The sequence below is a fragment of the Prionailurus bengalensis genome, chromosome B4 (assembly GCF_016509475.1).
Source record: "Prionailurus bengalensis isolate Pbe53 chromosome B4, Fcat_Pben_1.1_paternal_pri, whole genome shotgun sequence".
NCBI classification, from domain to species: Eukaryota; Metazoa; Chordata; class Mammalia; order Carnivora; family Felidae; genus Prionailurus; species Prionailurus bengalensis.
In genome coordinates this window covers 134,600,092-134,614,255 of record NC_057358.1, presented here as the reverse complement: position 1 = coordinate 134,614,255, position 14,164 = coordinate 134,600,092, and the positions used below count along the sequence as shown (strand labels likewise).

At 55.7% G+C, this 14,164-nt stretch overlaps 1 protein-coding gene across 1 annotated transcript in view; it reads right to left on the bottom strand.

Moving 5' to 3' along the window:
* The window catches only part of ZC3H7B (zinc finger CCCH-type containing 7B), a 60,842-nt gene that overhangs the window by 15,705 nt on the left and 30,973 nt on the right, over positions 1-14,164 (bottom strand). The window contains exons 6-12 of the mRNA XM_043562715.1: positions 11,510-11,590; positions 10,637-10,693; positions 4,206-4,248; positions 3,470-3,663; positions 2,800-3,121; positions 1,784-1,842; positions 857-956 (exon numbers count right to left, since the gene is read on the bottom strand). Of these exons, the coding sequence (XP_043418650.1) occupies positions 857-956; positions 1,784-1,842; positions 2,800-3,121; positions 3,470-3,663; positions 4,206-4,248; positions 10,637-10,693; positions 11,510-11,590 (856 nt within the window). The remainder of the gene's footprint in view (positions 1-856; positions 957-1,783; positions 1,843-2,799; positions 3,122-3,469; positions 3,664-4,205; positions 4,249-10,636; positions 10,694-11,509; positions 11,591-14,164) is intronic.

Below are 14,164 nucleotides of genomic sequence, written 5' to 3'. Positions count from 1 at the left end.
CTCTGTTCCCCACCCCTGCAAGCCCCTGGGAACTTTGGTGAGATGACTCTCATGGGTGACATGTACGTGGCAGGGGGATGAAGGGGGACGTCTTGTGGGGGTAGACGCCAGCAACTAGACAACCTCTAAGGTCCTGTTAACCCTAATACCCCTGAGACAGAGAATTCTAGACTGCTAAGATTTTTAACCCTGGCATCCTAAGAGAGTATCCCATGAAAACTTCAGGGCTTCTGGCAAATGAGTCTTAGTCTAGAATTCTGAGATTCCAGGTGTGCTGAAAATGGTCTCTAGGCATTGGGCATCTATTCCAAACTTCTGTAGCCTCCCTTGGATTTGGGAGCTGGGGATTTAGGAACCACATTTCCCAGACTCCTTTGCCACCTGGGTTCCAGGCAAAGTTTGCATTCGCCAAGGAGATGCAGTCGTGAGAAGCGGACCAAGAGGTGGAGGTGGAGTGAGGTGTGGGCCAAGGTGTCCCTGCAGCAGCCGGCGGGCCTCCACTCCATGGCCAGGAACCAGCCTCCGGGCTGTGGGCGGCTGTGGTTCAGGCCAGAAGGTCCAGCGGCCCCCCGATCGCTGTGTGGAGCAGCACAACCCGACTCTGGTCCTCAGCCTGTGGAAGAGCAGCCTAGAGGCCAGTGGAGCCTCCCAGCTTCCGCTCCTCCAGCCCTTCTAGCAGTTTTGAAAGCCCAAACTCCCATGTTCTATGCCATCCAAACTCCCCCGCCCACCTGCTTGAAATACCCGGCGGGGATTCTGTTTTCCCATGCTTCTGACGGGTACACGAGGGTTCTGTTATTTTGGGATGTGATACTCTCCAGGTTCCCAATATCTCTGGACAGAGGGGTGACATTACCTGTTTTAGGGTAACAGAGTTGGCAGGCCTGCTTGAACTCGTGGGTGGCAGCCAAGGGGTTCTTGATGAGCAAGGCGGTGTTGGGCATGGAGGGCTCTGGCTGGGATGGGAGGAGGGTGGCCATCTTGGGCACTGGACCATGGCCAGAGCCACCAGGGCCAGCCCGGGCACCAGAGGCTGGGGGACTCCGTGACCGCCCCCCGCAACCCACCCAAGATCAGAACTGTAGCCCAGTACTACCCTCCTATTTCTCCTACCCTCCCGGGCAAGGAATTCCTTGTAACATGATCCAAGAATCTATAACATAGGGATCAGAATACCCTAGTGGGGGTACATGGGTGACCGTGACCTTGGCCCAGAATCTTCCTTTGAGCAAAAGCCCAACATGAAAGCAGAGAAACAGGAATGGCCCGACTGGGACCTGTGCACATGCCCTCCCCACTCCCAGCCTCTATCTCCCAATCCCCCAACACATCAGCAGATGGGGAAGGAGGCAAGACTCAGAGAGGTTAGGTTACTTCCCGAGGGCCACACAGCTTGTGTCTAGGCTGAGGCCAGAGTGCAGAGCGCAGGCTGCCTGACACCTGCTCAAGTGCTCTCCTAAACTCAGAACCTGGCTGAGTCCCGAGAACAGGGGTGTTACGAACCCCAGAGAAGTTACTTAACCCCTCTGAGCCTCAACGGCCTCTTCTGTCGGACAAGGGTTGGGCCGTGCCCTCAGCTCACCCTGCCAGCAGGCGGCTCAGTCCAGAAGGGCTAGGAAGAGACCATCTCTGGCCCATCCATTCTGAGGGTGCCTCTCCTTGGGAGATGCAGTACCCCATCTCATGCAGAAGGCTCACCCCTACTTTCAAGCCCACAACCACTTCCCTGCCGCCCCTGGGAGGGCCCAAAGTGCCTGGTTGCGGATCTGGGCCAAGTACTCACCGAGGGGGCTGGTTTCTGAGTACCACTTGGGGGACGATGGTCCTGGGACTTGGTTTCCTCTGGGCAAGAAAACACAGGGGTCACCTGTTCTGCTCTGAAGGGCGTGAGAAGCCCTCTGAGGACTTCTTTGTATGCATTTCTAACTTGTAGGAACCCCCCAGGCCACACATTCACTCCTAATTTGTGCTGATCCCCTGACTCTACTCTCAAGACCACTGCCCAGGAACAGAGAAGTGTCCCAGGCTGCACATGTCTATCCTGTGCTTACCTGCTGTGGTCCCCACTGCCCCTGGGAGAAAGCCCAAGCTCTCAGCTTGGCTCAAAGGTCCTCTGACACCAGCCTCAGGTCTTCAAGGCCCTTCCCCTCTGGTTGACTACTCTGCTTGTCAGCGAGTCTGTCCATCAGGCAGGCCTGTATCCTACTGCTCTTTTAAGACCTTCTCCTTCAAGACCTCGCTCAGCCATTACCTCCTCCAGGAAGTCTCCTCTGACCCCAGAGCTGAGTGAAGCACATCTGTGCTCCTGCAGCCTCATGGATCCCCAAGGGATTCATCCCCTGGGCTAGGTCCAGCTGTCAGAAAGCTGGTCCAGTAAGGGCCCAGACAGGTCTGCTTCCTCTCTGGGTCCCTGGCACCCAGCTCAGAGTGGTGATGAAGGAGCTTGCAGGCTCGCACTGCTTCCCCCAGCCTCAGGCACATCCCCATGGGATCCTACCAGCCTGCCCCAGAAGTCTGGGCAGAGAGCAACATACTGCAAGTCTGGAGTCCTGGATTATCCCAGCTCTGCTGTTTGATCTTGAACAAGACACCCAACCCCTCTGGCCTCAGCCCCACACTGTGCTGAGCACTGCAGGAGACACAGCAACTCAGAGGCCATTGTGGCTCTGGACCACAATGGGGTGAGAGGGCTTTGGCCGAATAGAGCCATAATCCTGATTCCAGTCTCCAGAGATTGGCGACGTGGTGGCACTTGAACAGTCAAGGGGGTGGGGGTGAATGTGCCCACCCAGGTCTCACCCACAAAGGAGTTGGGCTTGTCCAGGGAGCCACGGGTCGACCCAAAGCTGTCGAGGGCATCCAACCGGGTATCCGAGTATGGCAGCAGGTCGAGGGAGTCCAGTGCGGAGCCTGGGGGGTCGAGGGCATCCAGCACAGAGGCAGCCAGCTTCTTGGAGGGGTCCATGACGAGGCCAAAGGAGGCAGGGGGCAGTGGGCTGGAGACGGGAATGGAGCCACCCACTACAGGTGGCAGCAGTGGGGTCCCACCGGGAAACACGGGTATCAGCTGGGGCAACTCGCTGGGCACGCCGCTGCCAGGCAGGCCTCCCTGGACCAGGGACTGCGAGGTGGGGAACAGAGGGAGGGGTTGGAGGAGAACTCGACCACCCAGGCCTGGGCAGAGACAGGCACTGTGGACCCCAGGCAAGCCAACTCCTCTGTGCCTCGGCCCAGAGCCATCCCACGAGTGGAGCTAAGGATCTTTGTGGTCCCTCTGATTGTGTATTCTAGAGCTTCAGGTTTGTACCCCAAGCAGGTCCCTTTCCCTCCCCAGGCCTCAGTTTCCCCAACTGTGACATGGGAATGGGACCCTCCTTCCACCCCTTGTGGGACAGGTGATGAAGGTGCTGGGGCCCTGGGGAGGGGGAGGGGATCAGGGGAGCAGAAGAATGGTGGCAGCATGGCTCACCAGTGAGTCCAGGAGGGTGTCCAGCTCCGGACCAAAGACATCCCCGTCGGAGAAGTCGTCCAGGCTCTCAGTGCCAGGGAGGGCCCTGCTGCTGCTGTCCAGGGGGGCCAGCAGGTCCAGAACGTGAGGGAACAGGGGCATTGTGGGGGTAGAGGGGAGGGGGGCTGGGGAGCCTCGCAGGTCCACGTAGCAGTCTGTGGATGGGAGGGAGGGTTCAGTAGCTGCAGGGGGTCCTGCTTGGTGGGGGGTGGGATGGGGAGGTGATCCAGGGCCCTAGGGTTCTCCTGGAATATTTTCCCTCCTTTCCCTAGCTCCTGTCAGGAATCCTGCCTGTCCCACCCACCTGACCCCATGCCTGGAGGCTCAGTCACAGTGAAAGAAGGCCTCTACAAAACAGGAGAGGGTCCTTCAGTCCTACGGTATCTCTCCAATGGGCCTGGCCCAGTGCTTGAATATTGTCCCCCTGGGCTAAGCAATGCCCTCTCTAAGGGACACTTTTCAAATGTGACTCTTCCCGGAAGCCAGTGAGGAAGAGAAGGGGACTCTCAGTTGGGAGAGGGGCTGGCCTGGAGTGGAGGACATGAGACCAGTGTTACTTTACTGTGTGGCAGACCCCCCACCCTCCTCTCCCTGAGGGGGAAACCCCAGGGCAGGGAGCCCTCAGGCCCAGGCTGGGAGCGTCTGAGCCTTCCTGGGGTCCCATCTCCACCCTGTCCCCTCAAATCAGGGACACTACCTGTTTCGATGTCATCTATGGACCCCAATCCATTGGAAGTTCCCTGTGGGAAGAAAGACACAGAGGGTCAGGCAGACATGGGCTGGGAAGGCCATGGTACCTCCTCCACGGTACCCCACCTCAGTGACCACTGTTGGTAGTTTTTAAGTTTACTTATTTTTGAGACAGAGAGAGAGAGAGAGAGAGAGAGAGAGAGAGAGAGACAGAGCACGAGTGGGGGAGGGGCAGAGAGAGAGGGAGACACAGAATCCGCAGCAGGCTCCAGGCTCTGAGCCGTCGGCACAGAGCCCGACACGGGACTCAAACTCAAGAATTGTGAGATCATGACCTGAGCCGAAGTTGGGCACTTAACCGACTGAGCCACCCAGGCGCCCTGGTATTTTTTTTTTTTAAGTAGGCTTCACACCCAGTGCAGAACCCAACATGGGGCTTGAACTCACAGCCCTGAGATCGAGACTTGAGCTGAGATTAAGAGCTGGATGCTCAACCGACTGAGCCACCCAGTTGCCCTATTGCTGGAATTAAGCACGGGTCTGGACAGGCAAGAGTCAGGAGGCAGGAGTCACATAAGTCTCATATCTGCCCTTTGCTGGAGGAGAGCCCCGGGCGGGGAGAGATATAACCTCTGAGCCTCGGTTTCCTTACCCATCACAGCATAGGGTCCATACCCCGGGCCGGGTGGCTAGGATTTTACTGAGCCCTCCTACACCTGTGCCCTGCGTGGATAGTTTGCAGCTCTATGACAAAAGTGCCACCCCTCGAATTACCAGTGTCACTCCCCCAATTACAGCCCCAGGCCGAATGAGCCCTGGTGAGATTCCACTGCCACTGGTGGAGCTGCTGTCGGAGGGAAAGCTGGGCCTGAGCTTGCTCTGTGGCCTTGCCGAGTTCCTCATCCTCTCTAGGCCTGTTCCTTTTTCTGTGGAGTAAGGATAATACAGTCGCCCACCTTCTAGGACAGTTAGAAGTTTGAAATCACTTGACATTTGCATAGAACTCAGAATAGTGCCTGACACACAGGAAGTGCTCTCTGTGTCTGTCAGGAGGCTGGCCTGGGGGGCCTGGGTGTTTTCGCTCACCAGCCTCCACATTCTGTCCCCACAGACTCGCCTGCTGCATCGTCCCTGCCCGGCGTCCCCCTCTGGCTGTGGCCCGAGTCATTTCTCGAGCCTGGCACATCCTCCCCTTCCCCAGCGGGGCCCCGGGTGACCCCACGTTCTCTGTGCACCCACCGAGGGAAGCAGGGGGACCAGAGCCTCACTGCTAGCCACGTGGCCCCGTGGATCTACAGTGGCGCCAATAGCAACAAGATTTACCCAGGGCCCCGCCTCACACCAGGCCGGGCCCGCAATTTACAGCCAGACAAGCTCAGCCCTAGGTCCAGGTGCCCTGAGAGGTGTTCTCCCCCACACAGAGGAGACATTGGTCCAGGGACGCGGCCACTCCGGGGCCAGAGAGGGGCTGTCTGACCCCAGCCCGGGCACCTGCACAGAATACCTCCTTCTTGTGCCCCGGAGCCTGGCCCTGCACGGAGAAGTTGTGCTGTTCGACGTCCGGGGCGGGGCGGGGGTTGGCTGCACAAACCAGAGCTGCCGTGCTGGGTCACAGCTGCTACTCCCACGGGAAGCATATGAAACACGTGAGGTGGGGACAGAGGTGCCAGAGGAACGTCTCTAGGGACGGCCGTGCGTCTCCCTGCTCGGTGCTGTCCACGGCTCGCCGGGGCCCCTGCCAGCCACCCAGCTCCAGCCCATCATCTCTCCCTGCCCCTTCCTGCTAGGGACACTCAGGTAACAACGAGTATGGAGCGCCTCCGCCCCGGCGAGCCTCATGCCCGTGGCTGTCACAAAACGGCAGGCCCTGGCAGCTCTCCAGGAGGTGGAGTGGCCACCTCAGATAAGGGTGCGCTCAAGACCCGAACCAAAACACAGGCCCGGCTGTAGCGCCCGGCTTCTTCCGAACTAGAACTAGTCTTGTGGCCTGGGATACGCGTTTCTCTCTCCCGCCGCTAGGCCTGTGCTCGAGCTGTGTCTGTCTTTGAGTTTGGCTCCCTCCTTCCCAACCAAGGCTGCCTCGGGTTCTAATCTGTTCCTAGAACTCACGGCCTTCCTTGTGTCTCGCCCCTCACGCTGCCGGCGGGAGCGCTGGCACGGACCCTGTGCCTGCCCATGTCACCTCCAGGTCGTAAGAAACTCCCGGTGGCTGCAGCTCATGAGTCCCCACTGCCGGTCACACACGTGGAACGACTTACTGGCTGAATGACTGGGACTCCTGGGCTGGGGACCCCTGCCAGGATCCCCGCAGCCAGGCTCACACACGGTGTGCGTGTCAAGCTTCCGGGTCAGGGGATCTGGCTGGAACGTTCCCCCCTCACTACTCTGTGGAGCCTTAGGCCACCGTGTGTGTACGTATGCATGTAAGTACATGGCTCTGTGTGCGTGGTACGTGGACACAGAAGCGTGTGGATGTGACTGGGCGTATGCACGTGCGTGTGTGCATGTGGACACGTGCAGCACCACGTGGCCCACAGAGGCAGGATCTGTGGGGTCCACTCTGCTTGGGCTCCTCACAGACCCCGACCCCCATGGCTAGCCCTGGCCCCTGTGCACGTGGTGGGGGCCCCAGCACGGTTGCGGGGATGTGGGGATGGTTTGGCAGGGGCTGGGGTGCCCAATGCCATGCGTGGCACCATCTGTGGTCCCCTGGCTGCAGACTCAGTGGACACTGAGGGCGGTCCCTTGTGGAGCCGGGCATCCCTGACCTGACTCCGAAGTGGTGCCAGGCAGAGGCACTGAACAGAGGAAGCTACGGTCCTGCTCTCAGATGAGCTTGTCAAGGAGCCGACACACACACACACACACACACACACACACACACACACACACACCATCTGGTGCGTGAGGAGGAGGTGAGGAAGGAGAGGGAGGGCAGATCTAGACGGCAGGGGGCCCTGAACGCCAAGCAAGAGTATCCGGAGTTATTACTTCTAAACAGATGCTTTAATTAATAACCACTGAGGGTCTCCATGCTGGGGAGAGACTCATGAGGCCTGGCTGTCAGAGTTCACCCTGGGGGACAAGAAGGGGAGGCTAGCCCAACCTGGAAGACTGGGATGTGGCCTTAACCAGGGCAGTCACTGTGGGAAGAGAAGGAAGGAGCAGGGATACCCCATCACGTACCTAGCCAGGATCACCCCAGAGTAGTCCTTTAAGGTACAACATGTCACTATCAGCAGAAAACAGAAGGGAGCCCCCGTTGCTTGAGCTCTAGGAATGAGGCAGGAGCCCTTGATACCCAGGAACTCTGAATCGGATTTGCCTGGGGGCTCCCAGGTGGCTCAATTGGCTAAGCGGCTGACTCCTGGTTTCAGCTCAGGTCATGATCTCTTCATAGTTTGTGAATCTGAATCCACATCAGGCTCCACACTGATCAGCGCAGAGCCTGTTTGGGATTCTCTCTCTGCCCCTCCCCTATCTGCACAGAAGGAAGGAAGGAAGGAAAGAAGGAAGGGAGGAAGCTAGCTTTAAAAAAAAGAAAGAAAGAAAGAAAAAAAAAATCTGCCTGAGTAACTCCCTGCCTCCCTAAACCCTCTAGAAAGAGGAACGAGGAGCCCTGCACAGTCCTCTCTAGCCAATATGGCCTCCTGGCTGTTCTCCCCACACACTGGGCACACTCCTGCCTCAAGGCCTTTGCACTACCCATTCCGTCTGCCTGGTCCCCCAGACCTCCTCAAGGCACATCCCTCACCTTCAGGTTTTTGCTCCAGTGTCTCCTCGCTGAGGTCTTCCCTGCTCACTGTTTAAAACTGCAACCCCTCCCAATTGCCCCAGCATTCCCCAGCCCCCTTCTCCACAGCACTTATCACTTTTTATTTGTTGTCTCCTCTAGTTAGACTGTAAGTTCTACAAGGGTGGGGCTCCTTGACTATTTCTTTCTCGGCTGTATCTCCAGTGCCTCAGTCAATTCTATGCTGGGCACATAGGAGCCCTCAATAAATCCCTTCTGAATCAGGAGCACCCGAGTGGCTCCCTTAGTTAAGTATCCAACTTTGATTTTGGCTCAGGTCATGATTTCCCTGTTTGTGGGATCTGTTTGTGTCAACAGAGCAGAGCCTGCTTGGGATTCTCTTTCTCTCTCCCTCTCTCTCTGCCCCTCCTTGCTCTCTCTCTCTCTCAAAATAAAGAAATAAACTTAAAAAAAAAAAAAAAAGGAAAGGAAAGGAAGCAAAGTGTCATTTACAAAAACAAAAGAAAAACGCCCTTATGAATCAATGAACTGAATCAATACTCTTCCCCTCCAATACCTTCCCAACACTCCTGTGACAAAGACTCACCTCACCAGGGGGTAGGTGGTCTGGCTTCTATCTAATGTTCCAGCCCCACTAGTGCCCTGCCTCCCTTCCTCTGGGTTCCTCCCATACTCTGAGCTCCTCCAAGCCTCAGGGCCTTTGCATATACCGCCCCATCTGAAATGTTGTTTTACCAGCACCCCATGCGCTGCCTACTCCGCAAACTTCCGGTCTCATTTTAAAGGTCACTGATGCCCAGTCTAAATCAGGCCTCCCTATTCCAATGGCCCATGGCTCCCACACGTTGTCTTTACAGCTTTCATGATGGTTTGCAACCAGAAATAATCAGGTTAGTGTCCATTTGACCTGGATTGTGAGCTCTTTGAGAGCAGGAACCACGATTGTTTTCTTTTCCATGTACCTAGTCCAGGCTCAGTGGACTCAGACAAGTCACCCAACTTCTTGGTTTCTCCTTGGTAATGGGGGTAGGCAGTACCTCCCTCAAGCAGTGTGAAATTATTTGCAATTGTTCAGTCAGTCAGTGTTATAGTCTGAATGTTTGTGATATGTTCAACGAATGTCAAGTTCATATGCTGAAATCCTACGCCCCAAAGTGATAGTATTAGGAAGTGTGGCCTTTGGGAAGTGATTAGCTTGAGGGTGAAGCCCTCATGAATGGCATTAGTGCCCTTATAAAAGAGACACCAGAGATCTCCCTTGCCCCTTCTGCCATGTGAGGTTCCAGCTAGAAGGTGCCATCTGTGAACCAGGAAGTGGGTCCTCACCAGAAAATGAATTTGCCAGCACCTTGATCTTGGACTCCCCAGTCTCCAAAACTGTGAGAAATGAATTACTGTTGTTTATAAGCCACGTAGTTCACGGCAATTTGTTAGAGCAAAATGCTATAGCTTTTTTTTTGAGCATCCAGCATGTGCCAGGCCCAATAATATCTGGTTATATATTCACAAGGAGGGCTGTATGGGCAGATCCACACTGGTCTCCCTCAGCACCCAGGAGTCCCAAGGGCAAGGATGTGCCTAACTCAGCTATGTTCCAGCTCCCAGCCCAGGGCCAAGAAGGGGTCCCCTGGGAGTTTGCTGAGTGAGTGAATGAAAACCCTTAACGCTAAGAAGGCAGGCGGGCCTGCTGCTGCTTTGCTGTGGGATGTTGGCCAAGTCCCGTCCTCACTCTGTGCCTCAGTCTCCCCTTACGTACAAGAGGGCAGGACACCAGCCTCTACCAGCGCTCTTAGAGCCCGTCCCTGGTCTTCCAAAAGGTGTCAAAGTCTACCTGAGCATGTGTGGTGAGCAGTGGGAGAGTCCAGTGTGTGTGTGCTGGGCCCTGGCACCGCCCCGAGGGTGAGCCAGGTCTGTTGGTGGTGGCACAAGGGTCTTGGCCCCGAGGAGTGGGGACGTCCCAAACCCAGGGTAATGCTGTAGTCTCAGGAATTATTACTCCTCAGCTCCCTCGGTGCCACACTCCTCCGGGTATACTCCCCTGTTCTGGGCGAGGGACAACACCCCCATTTCACAGCTTTAAAAACTGAGGCTCAGAAGTGAAGGTTCTGCTCAAGACCACAGCTTGCATGCTGTGGCAGTCTCAGGTGTGAGCTCTGACCCCCACTTCTGTGCATCTCCCTGGCAGTTGCTTAGGCAGGGGTATCGGGAAGGGTCTCAGTGGGGGGTGTATACTTGAGCTGGGCCTTGAAAATGAAAAGGCAGAGAAAGCAGGGTATGGAGGAGGGGAGACATTTGAGACCCAGAGGCCTAGATGCAGAATGGCCAGTGAGGAGGAAAACAGCAAAAGAAGGGTGGGGGTGAGACTTCCCTGCCCATAGTGGCCGCGGCCTGTCCCCACACTTTGCCCCTGTGGTCACAGGAGGCCCCTCTTAAGAGGTGGAGGTGCTGTGCGTCCCAGAGGTGTTATTAGTCTGGTCCAGGCCCAGGCTATCAGCCAGGTGCATGGCTCACATCAGTGGGGGCTGGGACAGATTGAACCCAGCCCTTCAGTCTAATGGCCCAAGATCCACTGCTGGGGGCATGATACCCCAGAGAGTGAATCCAAAGCTCTCATGAGGGATGAACCAAGACAGGTTGATACTGGGGGCAGGGAGGGAGGCCTGGGGTCCCAGCCCCCATCCTACCTGATCCGCCAGGCCAGCTGCAGTGCCATTACTGAGCAGAGAAAATGTTTCCAATTCCTGCAGGGATTAGAGAGGTGGGAAGAGATGAAGGTTCGGGAAAGATGCTCAGGGTCCCATCAATTAGGGCAGCTGAGGGGCCCCAACACAGGCAGCTGGCGTCCATAGTGCCCTAAGGCTCCCTGCCCCAAGGCCTGTCAGAAGTTACCTGTTCTCTCTCTGGAGCAGATTTGGACATTTTCTTCCTGTAACTGTGACCTGGCAGAGGACGGACCTCCACATACATGCTCCTACTGTGTGCCAGGTGCCACATCAAACATTCTTTGATTTTGATGATCCGCCCAGGAACCCCCTGAGATGGGCATAATTATCCCCATGTTCCAGATGTAAAAACCACAGGGGGGAAAGAACTAACTTGCTCAAGGTCACAGCAGACTCTAGAGCCGTACCCTCTCCTACATGCAGCTTCCTGGCATACAATAGGTGCCAAGTGAATAAGTGTGGATCTAAACGAGCCAAATAGATATCTGCACCATACAGAGGTTATGTGAGAACATGAGGCGGAAAAGACACCGGTGTCATCTCAGGCCATCTCGGGGGTGCTTAAGTCGGCCAGGGCAGGGGAAGGAGGAGGTGTTAGCAGCTGGTGTCTAAGGTGAATTGGAAGCTTTGACTGTTCTCTCCTTTTTCCGAAAGGTTCTGGAAGTCAGTCCAGGGCTTTCGGCCAACAGAGAGGGAAGATCACCTGTTATCATTCCTCTCTGTCCTGGCCTGGCCCTGGCCACCCTCCCCCACTTCTCCCCAGAGGTGCCTGGGCTCCCTTCAGACCTCCCCGTCTCCACCCCCGTGGACTCCCAGCACCCAGAGCCCACCTACCTGGGGCCTCTTATACGCTTTCCGAACTCGAAGCCCAAGCTTCTGAGCCAGCTCCTGACCAAGCTGAGTTACGCTCTCATCCTGCAACAGCAAGACACAGGGCGGAGGGGGTTAGTCTGCCCTGGCTCACGCAGCTGTGCTCCAGAGACCTTGAACAGCACTGCAGGGAAGGGGTGGGGGGGGGTCTGCTGTTACCCCAAGTTCTACAGATGGAACCAGCCGAGCGCCCCACCCCATGTTACTGACAAGGAGGCGAGGCCCTAAGAGGGGTCACTGGCTGCCCAGGTCACACGACTAGCATGGGGTGGGGCTGAACCAGAACCCACGCTTCCCTTTTTCCCTTTCACTGTGGGGAGGGGAAAGGAATAATTTTTGCTTTGGATTTTAAAATTATCTTTTTCTTTCTAGGGGCACCTAGGTGGCTCAGCCAGTTAAGCATCCGACTTCAGCTCAGATCATGATCTCATGAGTTTGAGCCCTGCGTCGGGCTCTGCACTGACAGTGCTGAGCTGGCTTGGGATTCTCTCTCTCTCTCTCTGTCCCTCCTCACTTGCACTCCCTCTCTCTCTCTCTCTCTCTCTCTCTCAAAAGAAATAAACTTTAAAAAATTTTTTGAAAAAGAGGTAAAATTAAATTATCTTTCTATTTCTAAAATTCAGCAAGGCGTAGTGTCACTCTACTGTAGACGGTTGAAATGTTGCAGGGAGAGCAAGAGCTCCCCTGGATCACCCCCTTCCCCATCCTCACACTAGGCTCCTCCCCGGAGGGAGCATGCCTTGTGGTCTGATGTGCTTCCCTGCAGCTCTTTTCCAGGAATGTGCATAATGTGCCTACAGATCTATAAAGGATGCTCAGTTTTGTTTTGTGAGGATTTTTTTCTTTTTTTTAACATAAGTGAGATCACATTACACCTATCGCTCTACGACTTACAACTTGCTGCTTTCACCACACGATGTCCCGGAACTCTTTGCAAGGAAGGACATGTGGGTCGTGCCCGGGCCCACGGGAGCGAGAATGCGGGAAGTTTGGAACATAGCCAGCCGGCCCACAGTTAGCGCTCAATAACAGCACCCAGCATCCCTTCCTCCCTCCAAGGCTGTGTTACTGTATATGCATTAAGTGCCAGGCAAGGGCTGGGACCAGAGACGCCACTAGCAGAGGGCAGATGGGGCCCAGGCCTCGAGGAGGCGCCAGTCTAGTGGGAGAGACTAACCAGTAAAAAAGAAACGGTGACTGTGGTCCAGGCAGCAAAGAGGCAACAGGGATGCTGTAATACCCCGAGCATTTGTCCACCTCCCTACCTGACGAGCTCCTGGAACCCAGGGCCAGCGTCTGAGTCATCTCTGGTCCCCAGTACCCAGCACGGAGCAGGGCTCAGCCAGTATTTGCCAACAAAGACTGGAGCACGGGGGGATCCCCCAACTCAGAGTCAGAGGCCCTAACTGGGCCCCGGAGTCCTCACCTGTACAGTGAGGTAAGCACCACCCTGCCTGCCAAGGAATGGCAGACATGAGACTTGGATGTGGACCTGCTGGGGACACTAGGAAACACTGTAGGACCAGGGACTATTGTCATAAGAAAGGTTCTCAATTGTGAACTAAGCTGAATCGGAGACGCATGAATAATAAACAAAAGGACAGTAACAGCGAATGTTTTCTGAACCTACTGTGTGATCTTCAGATTCCATCCTCATAGCTCTATGATGCCTCGTATATTACCACCCCCGTTTGACAGGGGCGCAAACCGAGGCTCAGAGAGACTAAGCTGTGTGTCCAAAGTCACACAGCTAGTAGGTGGCTAACCCAAGATTAGAATTCAAACCCAGGCCAGCTCTCTGACACCAACATCCTTGACCACTATGCACATGGCCTCCCACTCTCTGTTCTGACCACCAGATCCTTTCTGCTTCTTCTGGTCCCACTCAAGCCCACCTTCCTCCAGGGAGCCCTCCAAGATCCTGATCACTCCTGGGCAGAATTGAGCCTTTTCTGAGCCCTTTTACACTCATTGTTTCAGGGATAAAATAGGAGGGGTGCTTCATAGACAAGGAGCTGATGTGCAGATGGGGGAAGTGTTTTGCCCAAGGTCATGCTGGGGGTCAGCGGTGGAGTCAGACCTAAACCCCAGGGATGTTTCCACGTCTCCCAGCAGACTGTGGGTCCCTGAAGGGCACAGATCTGGGTAGTTCGTGGGTGCTTAGTAAGTACTTAAGTACTTAAGAAGTGGGTGAATAAAGGAGGAGGGGGCATGCGCCCAGCTGTGTGTGGGCCAGGGCAAGCAAGGCTCACTACTGGTCAATTCCCTGCCTCTCTCCCACCTAGTGACAGCTTGGACATCAGGACCCCCACACACGTGACACCCCTTTGAGTCCTTATTGCAACCCTAGAGGTTAAGAGTGCCAACTCTAGGGGCTCCTGGGTGGCTCAGTCAGTTAAGCGTCTGACTTCAGCTCAGGTCATGATCTTGCGGTTCGTGGGTTTCAGCCCACGTTGGGCTCTGTGCTGACAGCTCAGAGCCTGGAACCTGCTTTGGATTCTGTGTCTCCCTCTCTCTCTGCCCCCCCCCCCCCCCCCCCCGCTTATGCTCTGTCTCTCTCTCAAAAATAAACATTAAAAAAAATTAAAAAAAGAAAAGGAATGCCAACTCTAGAATCAG